Here is a 22,452-nt window from a genome sequence, read left to right on the forward strand (position 1 = left end):
TCTGAGATCATAATTTTGAAATCTTTCCCATGACATCCATATTTATATTTGCTCAGTCCATGGACACACGAGCGCACTGCAGTTTTGGGGAAAGTTTTCCACCCTTCTGAAAACGGCCCTTGTCAAACCATCAAAATGATTTTTTAAACTGTTCTGTGTAATAGAAAGTGCTTGATCTGAGAGGTGGTGATATCAGCAGGGCTGCCTTTGGTCTGTGTGTGTCCCATTCCTTTTCAGCAGTTCTTGCAACACCTCTTCCACCAAACATTTGTTTTGTTTTTTAAAAAATTGGGCTGAAAAAAGGCAGTTTGAAGGAAACAGACACAACCTTCTTGTGACGTGGGGACCTCTCATCTGAAGCACAGCATTCCCAAAGCAGTTGCTCATTATCGTAACAAAATAGCTGGCTGTTGCTCTGGCCTTTCAGAATATTGTTGCCTTCAGACGCTTGCATTTGTGTTTTAGGTTTGTGAAACTATGTTAAAAATAAATACTTTGTTGAAAAAAGAAATAAATACACCCGAAACAAATCCTTTTAAAAAGTACAAATCTGGATGCTTGCACAAGCTGCCATGTATTGATTTGTTTCTGGAGGAAAAGCACAGTCTAGTCAAATTATTTGATGAGGCCTTGTATGTGGATTTTACTGTTTGCAAATTACTGCATTATCTGGATTGTTTTGTGTTAAAGCTCATTTTCGAAATTAACTTGTCTCTAATATTTCGGCATATTTCCTTCTCTTGCCTGATAATGCCACTCTGTCTTTGTTGATTTTTTGATTTTTTATTTTACAATCAGCACATGAAAGATTTGTTGGACTAATTATCCCTCATGGAGATTGACCAGGACTGTTTGGCTAGACTAATTTATTGAATTTTGCTTATGTGGTTTGATTGTTTTTAGCCCTTGTCTCCATAGCAACAGGGTTGTTGTTGGTTTTTTTTTTAAATTAACTCAAACTTTTGGCTGCTGGGAAAACGCTGCTTTAAAGTAGCCCTGCTTAAAATGAATGGAAATTCTCTGGAAAAGAAGGGGTTGCATATTTTGCAGCCTTAATGAATTGTCACCTGCTAAGAAATACAGGCTTTCCTGGAATCTTTTGTGTTTTGGGAACAATCAAAGATTTAGCATTACTTGGGCCTGACTCAGTCTTTGGATGATCAGATTATATTAGCTAAAAAAAAGACTTCTACAGCCTACATTTGAAGAAGAAGAAGAGGAGTTTGGATTTGATATCCCGCCTTTCACTCCCTTTAAGGAGTCTCAAAGCGGCTAACATTCTCCTTTCCCTTCCTCCCCCACAACAAACACTCTGGGAGGTGAGTGGGGCTGAGAGACTTCAGAGAAGTGTGACTGGCCCAAGGTCACCCAGCAGCTGCATGTGGAGGAGCGGAGACACGAACCCGGTTCACCAGATTACGAGTCTATCGCTCTTAACCACTACACCACACTGGCTCTCATTTGGTTAGAACCTCAATGAAGGTTCAAGTAAAGAAGCATTCTTGGTAGAATTAAGCATTGTCCTCCTCCTCCTCCTCCCTTCTCTCTGCACTTCTCCATCCTTCTTCTCGTAACAGAAGTGGTGTGGCTGTCCTCCTTCCCCCACTCTTACTCCTTTTCTTGCTGCCACATTAGCGGTGGCAAATTCTAATGAAAAGCCCCCTGCACCATGGGTGGATGTGATGGTTTGTTGTTGTTGTTTAGTCGTTTGGTTGTGTCCGACTCTTCGTGACCCCATAGACCAGAGCATGCCAGGCACTCCTTTCTTCCACTGACTCCTGCAGTTTGGTCAAACTCGTGCTGGTAGCTTCGAGAACACTATCAAACCATCTCGTCTTCTATCACCCCCTTCTCCTTGTGCTCTCTGTGTTTCCCAACATCAGGGTCTTTTCCAGGGAGTCTTCTCTTCTCATGAGGTGGCCAAAGTATTGGAGCCTCAGCTTCAGGATCTGTCCTTCCAGTGAGCACTCAGGGCTGATTTCCTTAAGAATGGAGAGGTTTCATCTTCTTGCAGTCCATGGGACTCTCAAGAGTCTCCTCCAGCACCATAATTCAAAAGCATCAATTCTTCGGCGATCAGCTTTCTTTATGGTCCAGCTCTTACTTCCATACATCACTACTGGGAAAACCATAGCTTTAACTTTACAAAGCTTTACAAAGTTCTAAAAGTCTTTCCAGCCACTGTGGCTATGCCATTGGCCCTCTCCTTTAAAAATAAATAAAACTTATTTATGCTTTTCAGATATATACATTTCCTTGATTTTACATTCCTTTTTGACATTTTAAAACTAGACTTACTTCCCCCTCTTTCTGCGGTTCCTTAAATTTATTTTTAATATCTTCTGCATATCCAAATTAACTTAACTTGCACATTTATTTATCTTCTTTAAATATATGCTCTTATGCAGCTGCAGGTTATTACAGTGCTACCTTAGTTCTCAAACTTAATCCATTCCAGAAGTCCGTTCGACTCCTGGAACAGTTCAAAAACCAAGGCGCGGCTTCGAATTGGCTGCAGGAGCTTCCTGCACTTAAGCGAAAGCCACATTGGACATTTGGCTTCTGGAAAACGTTTGCAAACTGGAACACTTATTTCCAGGTTTGCGGCGTTTGGGAGCCGATCCGTTCGGCAGCTAAGCCGTTTGAGAACAAGGTACCACCTTACAATAATCTTGCCATTGCTTTTATCTGTTTACAATTTGTCAATATTCAATAAACCATTTCCCTTCTTTTCTAAAAAGCTCGTTATCATGTTTTCTTATTCTTTCGGTAAGTTTCGCCATTTCTGCATATTCCATAAGTTTTTGTATCCATTCTTCCTTCGCCGGGACTTCTTCTTCTTTCCATTTTGGGGCAAGTGACATTCTTGCCGCTGTAGTCTCGTACGTGAACAAATTTCTGTTCAATTTAGGTAGTTCTATCCCTATAATTCCCAATCCGCTGGCCTTTTTCCCGACCACCTCTCCCAGAGTGCCTTTCTCAGAAGTGAGATGAAAGTGGAGAGCCTCATCGGGTAGCCAATAAGGAGGCAAGGCAGCGCTGGTTCACTCCTTCCCCCAGTCTCATTCCAGGCAGGGCTGGTGATGTTCCCAGCCTGAAACACGAGATATACACTTCCAGTCAGAGTAAGCAATACTGAGCTAGATGGATGAGTGGCCTGACTCTGTATAAGGTAGCTTCCTATGCTCCTAAGGGGAGAAGGAGGCAATGTCTAGTGTTGGGACCTCTATGCTCTGCATTGCCATGTCAGCACAGCAGTGCAGGAGAACAGGTCATTAGACTAATGAAGAGGGCGATCTGTGCAAGGGGAATTTGGCTGCGGAGAGCAATCTTAGATAACGGAAGCCGTAACTTTTTAAATATTTTTATTAACATACCCTTTCCGCCTAGTTGGCAAAGATAAAAGAAGGGGACGCTGCCAGTCTTTCAATCATACTTGCGGCTGATATTCTCACGGAAAGGTTTTCTTTTGTCTAGCTGCTAAATATCTGTGTATAGTGGCTTCACGGAGTGATGCCAGTGACAGTAATTTTCTATTTATAAATATTCATGCTCTGAAAGCCATAGCATTAATTATACTAATTTGCATAACCTATGTGAATCCAGGCACGTGGCGGGGTATAGTAAGCGCCTTCATAAATAGGCTTAAAGTTATATTTCCATTAGAAGGGAGGAGAAGACAGGCTCAGGGTGACATATGCTTAGGACTCACCTCAGTGCACAGTTTTGCTAAGATTTCATGAGGATTGCAAGGAAATGAAGAAGCACAGGCTGAGTTCACACATAATGGTAAACTATGGTTTAGCAATATGAGGATGGTTGGCAGTGAGCCATGGACTCCCTCCTAATCCTCCTTTGGCGTGGTAGGGAGGAAGAACTTAGAGGCATTCAGTTCCCTTTTCATCTAATTTTGGCTTGTTGTCACGTCTGAACCTGAATGATGGTTAATCTTTCCACCAACCATAGATTAACCACAGTTTAGTGTTCGGGCAAAACGCTAAACAGTGGTTATACTAAAACAGAAGACTGTTTCAGAAGCGGAGGGGAGCAAACTTGAGTTTTGCTACAACCCAAGCATGGTTTAGTAGCCAGTGAAGCATAAATGAAAAACAGCGCATGGAGTATAGGAAGAACTTCAGCTGGAAATGCTTCAGCAGGCCTGCAGCTTTTAATTTATCCGTATTTGGTTTAACCATAAAACCCAATAGTGCCTCGGTTCCCACGTTCCATGAGCACAGACTTTAAATCGTGTTGCATGCAAAAGGGCATTTGAGTGCTGAGCATTACCTAGCAGTATATATTGTAAATGTGGGAACGAGAGAAAGTCATTGTTGTCCGTGTGCATCTTCACAAATCAGTTTTTCAGTTGCGCTGTCTCTGGGATGTGAGAGAGATGGAAGTTCAATCCTTAGAAGGACAAACCCCCAGTTAATGTGTTTAAGAGAGCTGCCTGGTCATTTTTATTCTTTCTTAAAGCTCAGTGCACAGCTGCTTTCAGTTCTCATAACAGGGTTTTGGGTTTTTTTGCCCAATTTCATGTCTTATTCTCTGTCCCTCCCTCCCCCCCCCCCGCTCCACCAACCCCCGTTCTTCACTCACAGCAATCTTACGGTGATCTGGGCAGACCTATCTGGCTCCAGGCAGCTGAGTCGGCTTACAGGTTCACTCTGGGCTCAATTGCTGGAGGTGAGTGACATGTCTCTGTGTGCTGTTTTCAAGCTGGGATTGCTGTAATATTATCTAGCCGGGCTGGTTGCAGATCAGCTAAGTTGGAGTTCATTGTCCCTCCCACCCACCCCCAGGGTAGGAATGGTGGAGCTCTGAAGAGAGCTCTTTATTGTTACTTATAAAAAAAAAAAACCCCAGAAAAAACCCCAAGCCTATGATCAGAAGTCCTGACAGAACATGACCTTGGCACTGCAGGCTCCAGACAGTCTTTGGAGCAAAACTTGCAGAACGACAGACTTCTCAGATATAGCCTCGGACTCCCCTCTTAATTATATTTGATGGGATTGATACCAAACTCAGGAAGGGAAACGAAGGCCGGGGACAAAGACAGTGTCTTTAATAAAGAGGCTGAAGACATCGCATTTTTCCTGCTCCCTTGTTTCATTTTTGGTATATAATTTGGTTGAGACTTACCATATTTTTTCGTGTATAAGACTAGGGTGTTGTTTTTTTTAACCAAAAAATTAGGTTTAAAATTGGGGCTCGTCTTATACACGGGTAGTGCTGAGGGGTGTTTTCTTAATTTGGAGTCCCCCAAAATACATGGGAGCGACTTATACATGGAAAAATACGGTATATATAGACATTAGTCATCTTTGAACTACTGATTTATGATAATATTACAAAATAATATTATGAAACGGGGCATAGCAAGAGGCCATGAAACACACCTATGTTTGCTCCAGGTGCTCCAGCTGATAGTCGTATTCTGTTGACTGTAGATTTGCATACCCATCTGAGCAGTTGCCATTTTAAGGTGAATTGTACTCCTTCCGCTGCAGAGAACAGCAGCTGTTTGGGACTAGGATGAAAGGGGAATGCAGGATGCTGCGATGAAGCGTATCTCCAGCTTAATGAGCCTCTGTAACGAGATGATTTTTGTAGTTGTTTGGAAGGCCTGCATCCATTAGTCTCCTAATCGTTTGAGACACCCTGAGAGCTAGGCCACATTTTTCAGTATTGGCTTCTCTTCAGCAAGGAAAAGCAGGGCTTCTCTCTGCCCAGAGAACTTTCCTGCAAAATGCAAACATTTCCAAAGAATTATCTCCCCATCCCCAGTGCTATTCGGCAGTGAGGTTGGAAGGAATGTTTTGCGATCTGGGCTTCATTTTTAGGCAAAGGCTTGAGTGGTTAAGCCGGTTTTTCCGCATCAGAATTCAGCCCTGGAAAATGTGAAGTATGAATGGAGAACATATGCAGATTACCAAGCAATCCTAATTACCCCACCCTCCCACCCAGGACTGTGGGTAAGAGTTCCATGGGCATAAGCAGAGTGTCCTTCACAGGGGTGCCAACTTGAATAAAATATGGAGGGTGGCAGGTAAGCCCTCTCCCACATAATCGATCCCATGACGCGGTGCACGTACACCATTTGAATGGCAATGCCCATCAATTTGGGGTGGGTGCCCTTTCAAATATTTTATTGGGGGGGCCCCAAAGACCCCTTTGCCCTTAGCAGTTGGCTTCTATGGTCCTTCATATTTTTCCTGTCCTAAGTCCTACATTTGACTCTGTTCTCCATCAAACTCCTTTATGTCTCAGGGCTCTTGTAACACCGTTCATATGTCTCACAATTATTTATTAATTTATTTAGAAGATTTATAAACTGCTTGCTAAAAAAAAAAAAAAAACACCTCTCCGAGCAGTGTACAAATAAAAATTAGAGAGTGAACACAGCTAAAATCCACACTCCAGATAAAAGCAATCGAAACAAACCTAAAAACAAGAGCAGAAGCACTTATTCCACGCTAGCATGTTTTGTTTGGGCACAGTGAGAAACTGGTATATAAAACTTTCGTTGTCTTTTGGTTTGCAGCCGTAGGAGCTACCGCCGTCTACCCTATTGATCTGGTGAAGACGCGCATGCAGAACCAGCGCACAACCGGCTCCGTGGTGGGAGAGCTGATGTACAAAAACAGCTTTGATTGTTTCAAGAAAGTTCTGCGTTACGAAGGCGCTTTTGGCCTTTACAGAGGTGAGCAGATGAAACGCATCAGTCCAATACACCTGCGGTTGACTTTTTAACAGTGGAATTTGCTGCCAAGGAGTGTGGTGGAGTCTCCTTCTTTGGAGGTCTTTAAGCAGAGGCTTGACAACCATATGTCAGGAGTGCTCTGATGGTGTTTCCTGCTTGGCAGGGGGTTGGACTCGATGGCCCTTGTGGTCTCTTCCAACTCTATGATTCTATGATTCTAATGGCTTTTGTGCAGGCGCCTAAACAGTGCAAGGAAACTCTTGAGGGATAGGGAGCTGTGTCTGTGTGTGTTGGGTACTTCTTGGCTTCTAAAACTGCAAAACTCTCAAACTGTGTACCTTGAAGGTGCTGTATAGATTAATATCTGTTAGGAGCTTTCCTGTGCTTTCGTGCGCACACGCATCTTAAGTTACTTATTTATTACATACAATTATATGCCACCTTCTCCTGCAAGAAGCTCAACGTGGTGTGTGTGTTGCTCCCCTCCTCTCCATTCTCTCCTCACGATAACCCTGTGGGGGTCAGTTAAGATGAGAGGCAATGTCTGGCCCAAGGTTGCCCGACAAATCTTATTTCCTAGTACAGTGGTGCCTCGCAAGACGAAAAGAATCCGTTCTGTGATCTCTTCATCTAGCGGTTTTTTCGTCTTGCGAAGCAAGCCCATTGACGGATTAGCGGATTAGCGCTATTAGCGGCTTTTAGCGGCTTATCTGCTGATCGGATCAGCTTAGCGGCTTAGAAAAAGGGGGGGAAGGGGAAAAAACCAGCAGGAACTCGCAAGACATTTTCGTCTTGCGAAGCAAGCCCATAGGAAATTCGTTTTGCGAAGCACCTCCAAAACTGAAAACTCTTTCGTCTAGCGAGTTTTCCGTCTTGCAAGGCATTCGTCTTGCGGGGCACCACTGAATTTCGACATCCTGGAACCAAACTCCAGAACCAAGTCTTACCTACAGTCTAAGCCTCCACAATGGTTCATTGCAGAATCTATTACTCCGTTCATACTTTAAAGCTCAGGCAGAAAAATTACACGGGTTTGACATTCAGCAAAGTGACTCTGTGCCTTTGCGGTCAGGACAGAAGCCAGTCCTGATTCCTTTTTCTCTGCACAGATGATAGCGCCGGATGTGTATTTCGCCATGCAGTTTTTGTACATGTAAAGGGTGAATCTGCTCTAAGACTGCATGAAGTACAGTGTGTGTGTCTATGTGTGCCTGTGTAAGTCGAGAGGACGAGAATGCGTAAGAAGAACCGTGTGCTGGATCAGACCACAGGTCCATCTCGTCCTGGGTTTCCCAGACTTGGGTCTCCGGCTGCTTTTGGATTACAGTTCCCATCATCCCTGACCACTGGCCCTGCTAGCTAGGGACGATGGGAGTTGTAGTCCAAAAACAGCTGGGAGGCCCACGTTTGGGAAGGTAAAAGGGAGGGAAACCCTGACCCAGTCCCCTGTCCTTCTTTTCTGCAGTTGCACCAACCAATTGCTGACGGGAAGTCCATCGACAAGACATGAGAGTGTTCTCTCTCTCTCTCGCTGATCTTCCCCAGCAACTGGTATTCCGAGGCACGCTGCTGCCTCGGATCCTGAAGATTGTATGTAGGCATCATGACTCGTAGCCGTTGAACCTGTATACGTGTGTTTGTGCGCGTGCACATGCGCTGTATTTAGCTGTGTATTAATGGCGGCGGGAGGTGTGCCTCCAGGTGTTACTGTCTATTAGTTCCTTTAGCGGTAGGCACTACTGTGCTAAATATCCTTTTAATAGGGGATCAGAGACTCAGGCTGGCATTTCTTTTTCTTGTTGTGAAACGCCCTTTGTGTGTTTAATAACTACCTTTCCCCCAGCGTAATAAGTCTGTTAAGCCTCAGACAAAAAGGACTGCGTTGAAAGAAACTAAGCCACGGCATACATTAGCTGCTGATCTGCGTCTGTGCGTGTGTAGGTACTACACGCACATTTGATTTGGGCTTCTTAGGAGAAGGGAGTTGCGTGGTGTGGAAGGTAAACCCCACATGGCTTTTAAGCTGCGAGAGCTACTGCAGAGAACGGCATTCTGCTGCCGCTGCTGGCGCAAGGGTGTGAACAACCCGCTGTTCTTCCTGCTAGCGGGGAAACGGCCTCATTGCACAGAATCGGCCTGCTCTTCCGGCAGTCGGCTCGCAGACCGCTCGGCCGATTAACTTCCTTTCCCTTGAAACGACAGTGGGGTGAATCAGCACTTTATTACAGTTCTGTCAGCTTTTGCGAAAGTTGGGCCAGGGCGACGGTAGGGAGACAGGTAACACATGCGCCTGCTGTCTAGGTTGGAAAGGGACTGGATTAAAAGTGGCAAGATGCTTCGTCGTAAGCCAAGCGAGGGAAGGCTGCCCTCTGCTGATCTGTTTTTTTAAACAGGTCTGCTGCTGGAAAAGTACCCACCAGTTATTGCGGGGCAGGAAAGGAGCTCATAGGTCGTCGAACCTGTTCCCATCACTCACCTTTTCTGGGCAGAGAGTCCGGTGTCACAGGAACAAAAATAAAATAAAATAAACATTCAAGCACATGACACTTAAAATGTCCCATCCCCATTTCATTTTATTAAAACAAATCCATTAAATAAAATACACTAGGCGGCACTTAATTCATGTTTTTGCTGTTTCACATTGACTTCCAGTGTACCCTATGGCCTGGCCACCCCAAAATTCCTGTTTCTCAACCTGCGACTATGTTATACCCAAAGAAACTTCGCTTGACAAACAATCTATCTTTAAACAGGTGCAAGTATGTATGTGTTTTGGTGCTGATAGCCTCACATTGCACTTAACTGGGGGGGGGGGGGGAATCCAGCGACTTCATCTTCTTTTGTAACTTAACGCTAACTTTTCCTCCTAGCGCTTAAAACCTCTGTCTCTCCATTTTAACGATGTAAGTAACAAAGTAGACAGTTGCATTGGTCTTAGAAGTTACTTTCTTTTAGGTAGTGAAAAGAGAGCGTTGTGTGTAGATGTAGGTAGTGTCGGCCTGGATACTGAGAACTGCACACAGGGAAAAACTCAAGGGAGGGGATTTTTCTGCTTTTTCCCAGCCCCTTCACCTCCCATAAACATTCCCCAGAGCGCCAGAATGGTATGGGAATGGAGGAAAGTGTGTTGCGTTAGAAAAGAGGAAGTTACCCAAAATGAAGTGGAAGCATCTTAACGTGCCTGGAGCTCAATCCAACTTTGGGTGATTTCTAATAATAATAATAATAATAATAATAATAATAATAATATTTATTTATACCCCGCCCTCCCCAGCCAAGGCTGGGCTCAGGGCGGCTAACAAGCAATAATAAAACAAGTTGAATGAATACAACTAAAAAACAAGATTAGAATACAACATTAAAATATTGAAACAGTAAAACTGTGTTAAAATGCAGCCTCATCACAGGAAGAGAAGGAAAAGGAAAGAGGGGGAGGGGATCAGGCTGATTCCAAGCCAAAGGCCAGGCAGAACAACTCTGTCTTACAGGCCCTGCGAAAAGAAATCAGATCCTGCAGGGCCCTGGTCTCATGAGGCAGAGCGTTCCACCCTGGCTCTGGTTGAAGCCAATCTAACTTCCTTAGGGCCCGGGACCTTTAGGGTGTTGCTATTTATGGACCTTAAGGGCCTCTGTGGGGTATACTGGGAGAGGCGGTCCCGTAGGTACGAGGGTCCTAGGCCGTGAAGGGCTTTAAAGGTCAAAACCAGCACCTTAAATCTGACCCTGTACTCCACCGGGAGCCAGTGCAGCTGGAAAAGCACTGGGTGAATATGCTCCCATGGCAGAGACCCCGTGAGGAGCCTCGCTACAGCATTCTGCACCTGCTGGAGTTTCTGGGTCAGCTTCAAGGGCAGCCCCGCGTAGAGCCAATTACAGTAGTCAAGCCTGGAGGTGACCCTCGCATGGATCTCCATCCCACGCCATTCAGGGACTTCAGAGTGAAGAATGGGGAAAGGGGTGGGTGGGAATAGAACTTTCTTCAAGTTTCCTTTCACTTGCACTTCTCTGGATCCAAGCCACTGTCTTTCTCTTATGAATTAGGTTAACTATAGGAAATGGTATTGCCTGACTGTGTATATAATGACGCTTGACTGGAGTGTCTACGGAGCTCGCTAGACGTCCTGGCATTTCAATTTTGTTTCCAAGCAGCAGTTTAAATAAGAAGTAAAAAGCGGCAGGACTTGATTGGGAATGAATGAAACCACCTAGTGACTGATTGCCGATTGATCAAATCGACAAGGAGCAGCATCTTGCGGTTAAAAGAAAGGCACACTGTGTGCTCTGAGCATCCCGCAAGAGGCGTTTGGGAATAACTCAGCAGCAATAAAGCTGATTTTAGTTCATAGCAGGCAGCTGATATCGGGCAATAGACTTAGGAAAATGCAGCGCCAGCAAGCCCTTTGCCAAGCAAGCTCATCTTCACCGTCTGCGGTAGAAGTCTTGAAATGCTCAGTTGCAAAACGGCGCAATGGGCACATAGCAGAACTGCCAGCTCCATATGTAGAAACATCATTGATGTCAAAGGAAAACCTCTGTGGGGAAATGGGCGTGTTAGGCTATTACAGGGCAAAGCACCCTAGACATCGTGCCAGCAAACTTGAGCGTGTCTAATTGTGATACATTTGCTCCATTTGCCTAGGGTTGCTTCCACAGCTCATTGGTGTCGCTCCAGAAAAAGCCATTAAGCTTACAGTGAGTATATTTATTTTTAAATAATTTTCTTTAGAGGGTTTTCGATCCAGTTTTTGGAGGAAACGCTCCTCAAAAGCAGCTCCCAACGTACATACAAATCCAAATCCAAATGCAGTATGAAAAATGTGAACATAAAGATATTTTAAAGTGAGGATAACTCGACACTTTTGCACTGCTTTCTTCTTTTTGGGGGGAGAAATATTTATTTTTGTAGAACACCCAAAACGTTTCTCAGGTGATATCTCTGCTCCAGGAAATGCCACACTCTGGCCTCTTGTTTTTAGATCTCCTTTTAGAAAAAAATCTTTATTGAAAGTTCAAAAAGTACATAATTATATGTGCACTAAACATGGTGAGACGTAAATAAGAGAGAGAAAAAGAAAAAGAGAAACAGAACCTGTGAGGAAGAGAAAATAACGGGAGGAGGTGAGGAGAACCCAAAACCCATTTACTTTACAAGGTTGTTACTGTACTTCACCAGATCTTAACCTATTACAGAATTTGTAAGAATGGATTCCAGATATCAAATCCAAATATCCAAATATTGTTTTTAGATCTCCTGAATAAAACTGTAGACGAGGAAGGTGGAATTGGGGCCTGATGGTATTAATTATGTCTTTCTGTTAGGTCAATGACTTTGTCAGAGACAAATTCACGCAGAGAGATGGTTCCATTCCACTGTATGCAGAGATCCTTGCGGGAGGCTGCGTAAGTATCCCTGCCGTGGGAAGGAGCACACCTTTCCCACTTTGTGCCCATATTACAATGACTGCCGACACATAACAATTTTATTGCTGTGTCATGGGAAGAGCTGCCGCAATTTTGGTGCTGTTTGTCCCTTTCTGTTGACACCTTTTCCACTGCCGGCTGCTACGTGGAGCAGGTTACAGCAAAGCAGGGCATCTCTTTACATTACTGCCATTAGCACGGACCTGTTGTTAGAAATGTCAGGTTGTTTTCCCCCACAGAACAGCTCTGATTGTCAACAGAGAAAATGACCATGAGAAAGCCACGGCTGTATATATATATATATATATAGAGAGAGAGATGTAGAGCTCTCTCGGTTTCTTGGCAGAAGAGTTCCTTTTGTCTGAAAGGTGGAGAGGAGCTGGATTTATCTCCTGCAGAGCAAATCCGTTGTCTGCTTGCAACAGGATTTTTCTGGCTCCAGTTGTTGTTTTTTTAATCAAGAGGACGTTTATGTAAGTAACAATGTACCGTATTATTCGCTCTATAAGACGCACTTTCCCCCTCCTAAAAAGTAAGGGGAAATGTGTGTGCGTCTTATGGAGCGAATGCAGGCGGGAGGCTCTGCTCAGCGCTCCCTTTAAAGAGACACGTGGAGCTGCCCTTCTCCCTCCTTGGGGAAAAGCCCCTAAGAGCCGCGCACACACTTCACACGCTCTTTAAAGGGAGCGCGGCTCTTGGGGGAGCCTTCATCCCCCTGCCCGGGAGAGGCTGCGCGCGGCTAGCCCATAAGCCAGGGCAGCAAGAGGGATCGCTGCGCAGCGATCCCACTTGCTGTCCTGGCTTCTGGCTTAGCGCGTGGCTCATGCAGGAGGTGGGGGAAGGGACAGAGCGTGCGGCTCTGTCTTTTCCTCCACCTCCTGCAAAAGCCCCCAAGAGCCGCACAGAGCATGTGTGCGGTGCTTGAGGGCTTTTCTCCGAGGAGGGAGAAGGGCAGCCTGGCAGCCCCTCCTCAGGGAAAAGCCCACAAGCACCAAACACACACTCCATGCGGCTCGTGAAAGGGAATGCTGAGCAGAGCCTGGGATGCATACAGGCTGTGCTCTGCGCTCCCTTTAAAGAATATTTTTTTCCCTTGCATTCCCCCTCTAAAAACTAGGTGCGTCTTATGGTCAGGAGCGTCTTATGGAGTGAAAAATACGGCAAGTACAGGGCCAAAAGTGAAACACTTCTGAACTCCATCAATTTCCATGGGGGAGAGTTAAGCAGGTGCCTAATTCTGTCCCAGTGGAATCAGTGGGAGTTTTAAGTGTTGTACATTGTATATAGGAAGCTGCCTTGTGCCAAGTCAGTCCATCAAGTCCATTGTTGTCTACACTGACTGGCAGCAGCTGTCCAAGGCTTCAGACAAGGGTCTCTCCCAGCCCTACCTGCAGAAGCAAAGGGTTGAACCTGAGACGTTTTGGGTGCAAAGCAAATGCCCCACCACCGACTGAGCTGCCGTCCTTCTCAGAACAATATATCACGGACATTTTCCAGGACGTGTTGATTCCATTGCAGCTTGAATCTTATTGAAATGCAAGGAGTTCCACTCTAACACATTCCTTACTGAAGGGCAGCAGCTCCTCTTTCTGCCCACCTCAGTTCTCCTGTGCCCTTCAGTAACCAGAAATATACCCCCTCCCCCAAGAGTGTGGAGAGCAACTGATGCAAAGGCTGGAGGCAGGTAATCTGTTTCTCAGAGAACCAACAGCCGTTTGAATGAATGCTGACTGCTTTTGGTGAGCACACTTAGCCCAATTTCACCACGGGTTAATTTTCCAAATATACGCTCAGCCTTGGCTTGCTCTTCTTAAAGCGTTTGGGGAAGGTCCCTGTTGAATTGTCAAACCCGGACCCTGCAAAGGTATTGCATTTTTATTGTTTACTATTTATTTGTATATCACCCTTCGTACGTAAAAGTCAGGATGGTTCGCCACATAAAGTGGCATCATAGTGCTTTTAGTACCTTTTTAAAGAGTTGAGTCGAAAAGCATCTGTCTTCCTATGTAGCTTCTGTCCTCACTTTGGTGAAGCAATAGACTCAGTTGTGCTTAATGTTATTATCCATTCTAAGCCGACAAAGGTCCGTATAGTTAAAGCTATGGTTTTCCCAGTAGTGATGTATGGAAGTGAGAGTTGGACCATAAAGAAGGCTGACCGCCGAAGAATTGATGCTTTTCAATTATGGTGCTAGAGGAGACTCTTGAGAGTCCCATGGACTGCAAGAATATCAAACCTCTCCTTTCTGAAGGAAATCAGCCCTGAGTGCTCACTGGAAGGACAGAGCCTGAAGCTGAGACTCCAATACTTTGGCCACCTCATGAGAAGAGAAGACTCTCTGGAAAAGACCCTGATGTTGGGAAAGATGGAGGGCACAAGGAGAAGGGGACGGCAGAGGACGAGATGGTTGGATAGTGGTCTCGAAGCTACTGCGAGGAGGCAGTGGAAGACAGGAGTGCCTGGCGTGCTCTGGTCCATGGGTTCACAAAGAGTCAGACATGACTAAGCAACAACAACATCTAAAAGGCCACACCTGAACCATATATGTAGAGCACTATTACGTCACTTTAAGCAACCCTGCTTCTCCCCAGTGAATCCTGGGCACCATGGTTTGAGAAGGGTGCTGAGAGTTACAGGCGTACCTTGGTTTTCGAACAGCTTAGTTTTGGCTCCCGAACGCCAGAAACCCAGAAGTGACTGTTCCAGTTTGCGAACTATTTTTGGAAGCCAAACGTCCGGCGGAGCTTCCTGCAGCCAATCAGAAGCCACGCTTTGGTTTCCAAACGTTTTGGAAGTTGAACGGACTTCTGGAACGGATCCAAGGTATGACCGTATTCCCATCACAGAGCTGAATGATTTGAACACCAGTCCCTCTTTCCAGGGAAGTCTGGGAACTGTACCTCTGTGAGAGGAATAGGGCTCTCCTAACAACTACGAGGTGGCGTAGTGGGTGGCGCTGTGGGTTAAACCACAGAGCGTAGGACTTGCTGATCAGAAGGTCAGCACTTCGAATCCCCGTGACGGGGTGAGCTCCCGTTGCTCGGTCCCTGCTCCTGCCAACCTAGCAGTTCGAAAGCACGTCAAAGTGCAAGTAGATAAATAGGTACCACTCCGGCGGGAAGGTAAACAGCGTTTCCGTGCGCTGCTCTGGTTCGCCAGAAGCGGCTTAGTCATGCTGGCCACATGACCTGGAAGTTGTACTCCGGCTCCCTCAGCCAATAAAGCGAGATGAACGCCGCAACCCCAGAGTCGGTCACGACTGGACCTAATGGTCAGGGGCCCCTTTACCTTTAACAACTTTCAACACCCTTAACAAACTGCAGCACCCAGGATTCTTCCAAAGGGCTGTAATAATGCTTTAGATGTATGGTGCAGCTGTGGCCAAAGAGTCTGGAGCCCTCCTCGGGTTTGGATCTGAGAACTCTTAATAACTTCCTGGATGGAAATCCCTTCAGCTTGTCACCAAAACCATGGGCAATAAGGCTGTTGACCTCTGCAAACTCCGAATTCAAAGAGGCAGCCCTGGAGTGCTGCTGTTCTTACTTCTCCCTGATTAGAAATGGCAGCCCTGTAGATACCCCAGCCTTCGCTTGTCAGCGTACAAACCCACGTTTGGGAAAGGCAACAACTGAGCGAGTTATAGCCGTACCCCAGAGAGAACCTAATCTCGCTTTTGAAGGCCCATTAGAAGCAGCTACAGTTATATGGAAGAGACCCCTCAACCCCGCAAATAAATGTAATTCAAAGGCCTGACGCATCTGCTGACTTCTCTCCCCCCCCCACTTCCCACCACCAGCCCCCCCCCAAGTCAGCTATAAACTGCTGGGGGCTGCTGTGGTTTCATGAGGAAGCCCACACAGCCTAACGGCAGTATAAATTTTATGAAAATGTATGCACATTTTAAATTAGACTTGAGTTCCTTTAAAAAAAAATTGCTTGAGGATGTTTTCAGGTATGCATTCATTAGGCTATTTCCCCCCCTGCTGAGACATGTGTTCAGTAAGGAATCTTAGCGATTTCTGTTTCGGTAATGAACTTTGATTATTAGGGTTACTAACTTAATAGCGTTTTGTACCAAAACATGTTTCTAGCATGGGCAAGTCTTCATTAAGCGCTACCTCTGTCCCTTTTTGCTCAAGGAATTTTAAACTGAAGTGTAGTCTGATGATCACACCGAGAACATTTGAACATCAAAAGCTGAGCTCATCATTGCTTATTCTGACTGGCAGAGCATCTCAGAAAGATGTATTTCCCAGCCGTATGTGGAGATGTTGGGGTTTGAACCCAGGAACTTTGCTCTCCCACTAAGCTCTGATGCTCCCCTTGGGTAGCAGGCGAGGAATCCTAAGGGGTTTTTGGCTCTGAATTGCACATCCTCTGCCCAAAGTACTAAAAGAACAGCGCTACCTGCACAAATGTCTCTGAGCCAATCCGCTCCAGAAAGGCAAATGTTTGAGCGGTTCCCCAGTAAAGATGTTTTTTTAAAAAATATAATATCTATTTAAAAGAAAGTCTTCTCTTCTTGGTCCCAGGGCATTTTAGGGCTTCTTATAGGCAATAACTAGCACCCGAAATAACTAGCACCCTAAAGCAGAGACATCACCTTGCCAATAAAGGTCTGTATAGTTAAAGCTATGGTTTTCTCAGTAGTGATGTATGGAAGTGAGAGCTGGACCATAAAGAAGGCTGATCGCCGAAGAATTGATGCTTTTGAATGATGGTGCTGGAGGAGACTCCTGAGAGTCCCATGGACTGCAAGAAGATGAAACCTCTCCATTCTGAAGGAAATCAGCCCTGAGTGCTCACTGGAAGAACAGATCCTGAAGCTGAGGCTCCAATACTTTGGCCCCCTCATGAGAAGAGAAGACTCCCTGGAAAAGACTCTGATGTTGGGAAAGATGGAGGGCACAAGGAGAAGGGGATGGCAGAGGACGAGATGGTTGGACAGTGTTCTGGAAGCTACCAGCATGAGTTTGACCAAACTGCGGGAGGCAGTGGAAGACAGGAGTGCCTGGCGTGCTCTGGTCCATGGGGTCACAAAGAGTCGGACACAACTAAACAACAACAAAGCACCCTAAATTGCACTCTGAAACAGCTGGCGCAATAGAAGGGGCCACATGATCCCAGCACCTTGCCCCAGCCGAGATTTTAGCGCCTGCATTCCTCATGTATTGGAGCTCCTGAGTGCTTTTCAAAGGCAGCCTCACGTTGTGCGTGATTCTAGTGCAGCCGAAAGGTAAGTGATGCATGCAGGACTGTGGCCAGGCTGGACCCTGCCAGGAGTGGGCACCCCCATCGGAACTGGGGGGGGGGGGAATCGCAATAGAGGTGCTGTAGGGATAGTAAGGGAGGGATTCCTTTTATTGGAACAGGGCTGTTGGTTTCTGTGGACGGCGTCTTCGAAGTGGCCATATTTCCAGAAGGGGCAGGACGATGTAGCTGACCAACATCAGCTGTATGGAAGTGGAATCACCTAGCTATCTCCCCTGTGTGCTTCTGTTTTTAAGAAACAGGGAAGAAGGGAGGCAGGGACTTTATTACTTTCACAGCATCATTCCATATACAGTGGTACCTCGGGTTAAGTACTTAATTCGTTCTGGAGGTCCGTTCTTAACCTGGAACTGTTCTTAACCTGAGGTACCACTTTAGCTAATGGGGCCTCCCGCTGCCGCCACACGATTTTTGTTCTCATCCTGAAGCAATGTTCTTAACCCGAAGTACTATTTCTGGGTTAGCGGAGTCTGTAACCTGAAGCGTCTGTAACCCAAGGTACCACTGTACTTGTCAGGCTGCAAGGGCACACAGTTGACTGTGCATCCTTTTTTGTAAGAAGCCCCATTGAGAGAATGGAGTGATGTGCTGAGGGAAAAATTCCCCAAGATCCCTAAAAGCAGAGGGCGCTTAATGCGCACTTGCCTGAGAGAGTTAGCACAAATTTCTGGAGCTTAGCTGGGAGAAGGGAGTGTGAGCACCTAGAAGTCGTCTCCTAAGAGCAGTCTACGTCAAAGGACAATGTTTTCAGTGTGGGGAAAAGTTTTGGTCTGGGACGCTGTCTGTTTTCAGCAAGAGGAAGCGGGTGTTGGGGGCAGGGCTGAGGCGCTTCTCCCCCCCCTTCCCCCTTTGTGTCTTGTGCCTCACGGGTGGAATTGGAAAGGGCAAGAGGTCTCCTGTTCCAGGGTCACTTGCGCATTTCCTTCCGCCTCTGGCATGTCAAAAGGTGTTTGCTGTGGGATCTCAGACTGCATCTCTTCTCTCATAACCTTTGCTGTCAGCTTGAGTTTTTTTTGCATTTGTTTCTCGTGGAGACTTTATTTTACATGACGTTAAGGTTAAGCAAGGGAGCTTGAATTGTTCGTACTCCTGATCTGTATGAATAACCTCCATTCAGGATTGAATTTGTCATGTTGCTGCCCCAAAAGGTGTCTGTCATAATTTAGGAACCGTTTTCTGCGAGTGCGAATAACTGGGCTTGTATCGGGCTTATTATTTGGACGTTCTATTTGAATGGGGCCGTTGTTTATAGCACAGCCATACCAAATGCGCTCTCAGAATGTCTGCATAGATTCTTTTTTCCAGGGTGTTCCGCCCCCTCCCCGCTGAGGGTTTGGAACCAAGTTTCCTTGGTCTCCCCTCCTTAATAAATTTCAGTTTCTAAAGCAGTGATAACACCCATGCTGCTACCATAGCCATTACTACAGTGGGGCATTTGTTGGGTGCCAGTATTATGCTACATGCTGCACAGAACCTGAGTCAAGTCATGTTTGTCCAGAGGGACAGGGATGTGGGTGGCGCTGTGGTCTAAACCACTGAACCTCTTGGGCTTGCCGGTCAGAAGGTCGGCGGTTCAAATCCCTGCGATGGGGTGAGCTCCCGTTGCTCTGTCCCAGCTCCTGCCAACCTAGCAGTTCAAAAGCACACCAGTGCAAGTAGATAAATAGGTACTGCTGCAGCAGGAAGGTAAACGGCGTTTCCATGCGCTCTGGCTTCCGTCACGGTGTTCCGTTGTGCCAAAGCAGTTTAGTCATGCTGGCCACATGACCCGGAAAGCTGTCTCTGGACAAATGCCAGCTCCCTCGGCCTGAAAGCGAGATGAGTGATGCAACCCCATAGTCGCCTTTGACTGGACTTAACAGTCCAGGGGTCCTTTACCTTTACCTTGTCCAGAGGGCTTCCGGTTCCACCTTAACAAAATACCTTCACTGATCATCACTAAATATAAAGAATGAAACTCTGGAACAAATTATTCCACAGTTCAGCCACTGATCCAGGATGGGAAGTTTTGGGCTTCTGGATTAGTTCAGTCAAGTCATTGCACAATGAGAACGGCTTACTTTCATGCAGTGGAACTTCCCCTCCCTCTCCGTCCCCCCCCCCTCGCACTTACCTAAATCTGCTCCTGAGTGTAGGGAGACCCCCCTCAAGAGTAGATTAAGGGGCAGTGAAAGGGGGGGGCAGAACGAAAAAATCCATTTACACAGGGAGAAGTGTTTCTGCTGATGCAATGGCTTTATTTGTTTCTTTAGAAAATCCACAAACATCTCGCTGAAAAATAAATTCCCCCAAGTGTCTGTATGCAACATGACTAAAACATGCAAGCCAGTTAAAAACAAGTATGCATAAAGCCATCTTTTTTAAAAAAAGATTTTAAACATCTTTTTTTAAAGTTCAAAAAGTACATAATTAAATGTGCACTAAACATGGTGAGGCGTAAATAAAAGAGAGAAAAGGAGAAACAGAACCCGTGTTTAACCTATTACAGTATTTGTAAGAATGGATTCCAAATATTGTTGAATTTGTCTTCGTTTATATGCAAGATGTTCATATGTTGCGAGTTTGTAGAAATCTTCAATCAAAGAAGGGAGCCGCATTTTTATTTTTCCAATTTACCAGCATCAAAGATGCATAAAACCATCTTTAAAAACCAAGGTAAAATCAGCGAAGCTTTTAAAATAAGTGTAACTAACTTGTGTGTCTGGATAAGCTTGCTGAAATTAAAACCTTTTCATCCAGCGTGTTAAAATAAATAAATAGTGAAGCCACACCTGCCTACCGTCAAGTGGCAGGGAGTTCCATAGCACAGATGCTGCCACACTGAAGGAATGACTCGTCGCAGATGCGAAATGGGCATTGTGTGGCACTTGTAAAAGTGCGAGTTCCACAGACCAAAGTGATCAAGGGGACACATTTGAGGCAATCACTGAGGTAAACTGGTCTATAGCAGCAAAGCAGATAAGCCTATGCCAACTTTGAATTTGGCCTGGTAACATGACATTGGTCAGTGCAGCCCTCTGCGTGCTGCAGTTCTTGCGGCCAGATCCTTGCACCTAAGTACTTGGAGATGTGCGCATCTTCAGTCCACAGGACTTAAGTGTTGACACCACCAGTCCCCTCTTGGAATAGGTAGGAGACTGAGCCCAAGTCCTTGCAGTCCCTCAAGCAGCTGACGGTTGCTGTCAGAGCAGGCAGTCCTGCCAACTTTGGGGGTGTGTATTTTGGGACACACTGAATAGTGTTGCGTGCAGGACTCGTGGCCGCACCCTTAGTCATGTGCACAGGCAGGAAAGAAGCGCACACATTTTCAGAGGTGCTTTGAAAGTTCACTGTGAGGGACTCGGTGGTGGAGCAATTGGCTGAAGTCGGAATTTGCAATATTTTCCGTGCCTTTCCCCTCTGACCTCACACTGAGCCTTAGACAAGATTGTGCATTTTAATTAAAAGAAATAAGCTACATTGTGCTTCTCAAGCCCTCAACACGGTTCTGAAGCCCCAAAAACCTGAAGCTACTGATACAGGTTCCATCAGTCAAAACTGCATTTTTCTGAAATCCTGTCCCTTTAAAGAGCTTGCTGCTGTTTGTGTAGATGCAAAACACCATTTCAACCGCTTTCCACAAAAGGAACTGGGGAAGTTAATTGGGCCGTGATTGGCTTCTCCCTCCCTCTCCTTCGAAAATAAAAATGTTTATGAATTGATCTATTTGGCTTTTTTTACAGGGTTATTTTGCCAGCCCTGCAGGAACTCTTAATTTCTAAAAGATTAAAAATAAAAACAAAACAACGCCTTGCAAAACAGAATTTCCTGTATATACAGGCACCACAGTAAACTCTGGTGAACCAATCTCAAATGACTAACCTGGCCAAATTCAATTTCTATTCCTTTTTTAAAGAGGGTGTGTGTGTGTGTGTGTGTGTGTGTGTGTGCGCGTGTGTGTGTGTGTGAATTCTACAAGAAATATCTTTAATGACTCAATGAACAAATCTACACCTTTCAAGTCAGTTTTGCCTTGTTTTTTCTAATGGGAGGGGAAGAGAAAATATTTTGCAAAATGCTTATGCTATCAGTGTGTGTCATCAGTTACCCAGCTCAAACAAACTGCTGACTACAATGCCCACAACTAGGGCTGGGCGAGATATTGTCCAAAACCAAAAGTATGATATTGGTTTCGTAATTTTTGACCTAGCGATATATTGCAAATCGTGATGGGTGGGTGGGTGCTTGGCCTGAAAGCGAGATGAGTGCCACGCCCCATAGTCACCTTTGGCTGGACTTAACCATCCAGGGATCCTTTAGCTTTTACCTTTTTAGGCACTGAAACTACCTTGGTTGCCCTTAGGATGACCTATGTCAAGGGAGAGATGGCAAGGGTATATGACACTGCCGAGAGATCATGGTTGTGGAGGAAAGAGTTTTAAATTTCTTCTTTTGTGGTGCTGTGCTGGTGGAAACCTCCCCACCCCCCATTTCCCAGAGCCTATTATTATAATTTTAAAACGAAGTGTTGCAGCCAGCATCACATCCAGGTTTAATTTTGGTTAAGGCAGACAAGCCCTTCCGAGTAGGCGGATCGGTCCAGCCGTCTGTCCCACGATGACCCCTGCACTTTTTCCAGAAGTGAAGGGTGGTTAAACCTATAGCGGGCCAAGGGAAAGTCTAAACATGTCACTTCCCAGTACATTTACATGCTTCTGGAGCGAAACTGTCACGTTGAATCGCCCTGTGAAATTTTGAAATGCCGCTTGGTGAATGTCTGAGGTTAAAACGCACAACTTGGGAGAGAGCGGTTCATGCAGCAAACCTCCTGTGAGGGATGGGGCTTGCGCTCTTGCTAATGAAATATAAAACAACTTGACAGCTGTTGAATTTGTGTCACACCCAGGCTGGGGAAACTGGTAATATCAATCTGTTTCTGTCTGTATCTTCCCCCGCACCTTTTTTTAAAAAAATAATATATATATATATATATATATATATATATATATATATATATATATATATATATATATATAATTTTTACTGTAACAGATGTGGTAATGGAGGTGTGCCCATTA

General features: G+C 45.5%; 1 protein-coding gene across 2 annotated transcripts in view; it reads left to right on the top strand.

Annotated features, from left to right (window-relative positions):
• Window positions 1-22,452, top strand: part of SLC25A12 (solute carrier family 25 member 12) — a 58,474-nt gene that overhangs the window by 25,795 nt on the left and 10,227 nt on the right. For both annotated transcript variants that reach the window (XM_082240146.1, XM_082240147.1), the window contains exons 10-13: window positions 4,602-4,686; window positions 6,545-6,703; window positions 11,343-11,395; window positions 12,023-12,103. In XM_082240146.1, the coding sequence (XP_082096272.1) occupies window positions 4,602-4,686; window positions 6,545-6,703; window positions 11,343-11,395; window positions 12,023-12,103 (378 nt within the window). The remainder of the gene's footprint in view (window positions 1-4,601; window positions 4,687-6,544; window positions 6,704-11,342; window positions 11,396-12,022; window positions 12,104-22,452) is intronic.

This window comes from Podarcis vaucheri (assembly GCF_965113315.1).
Source record: "Podarcis vaucheri genome assembly, chromosome: 1".
Taxonomy (NCBI): Eukaryota; Metazoa; Chordata; class Lepidosauria; order Squamata; family Lacertidae; genus Podarcis; species Podarcis vaucheri.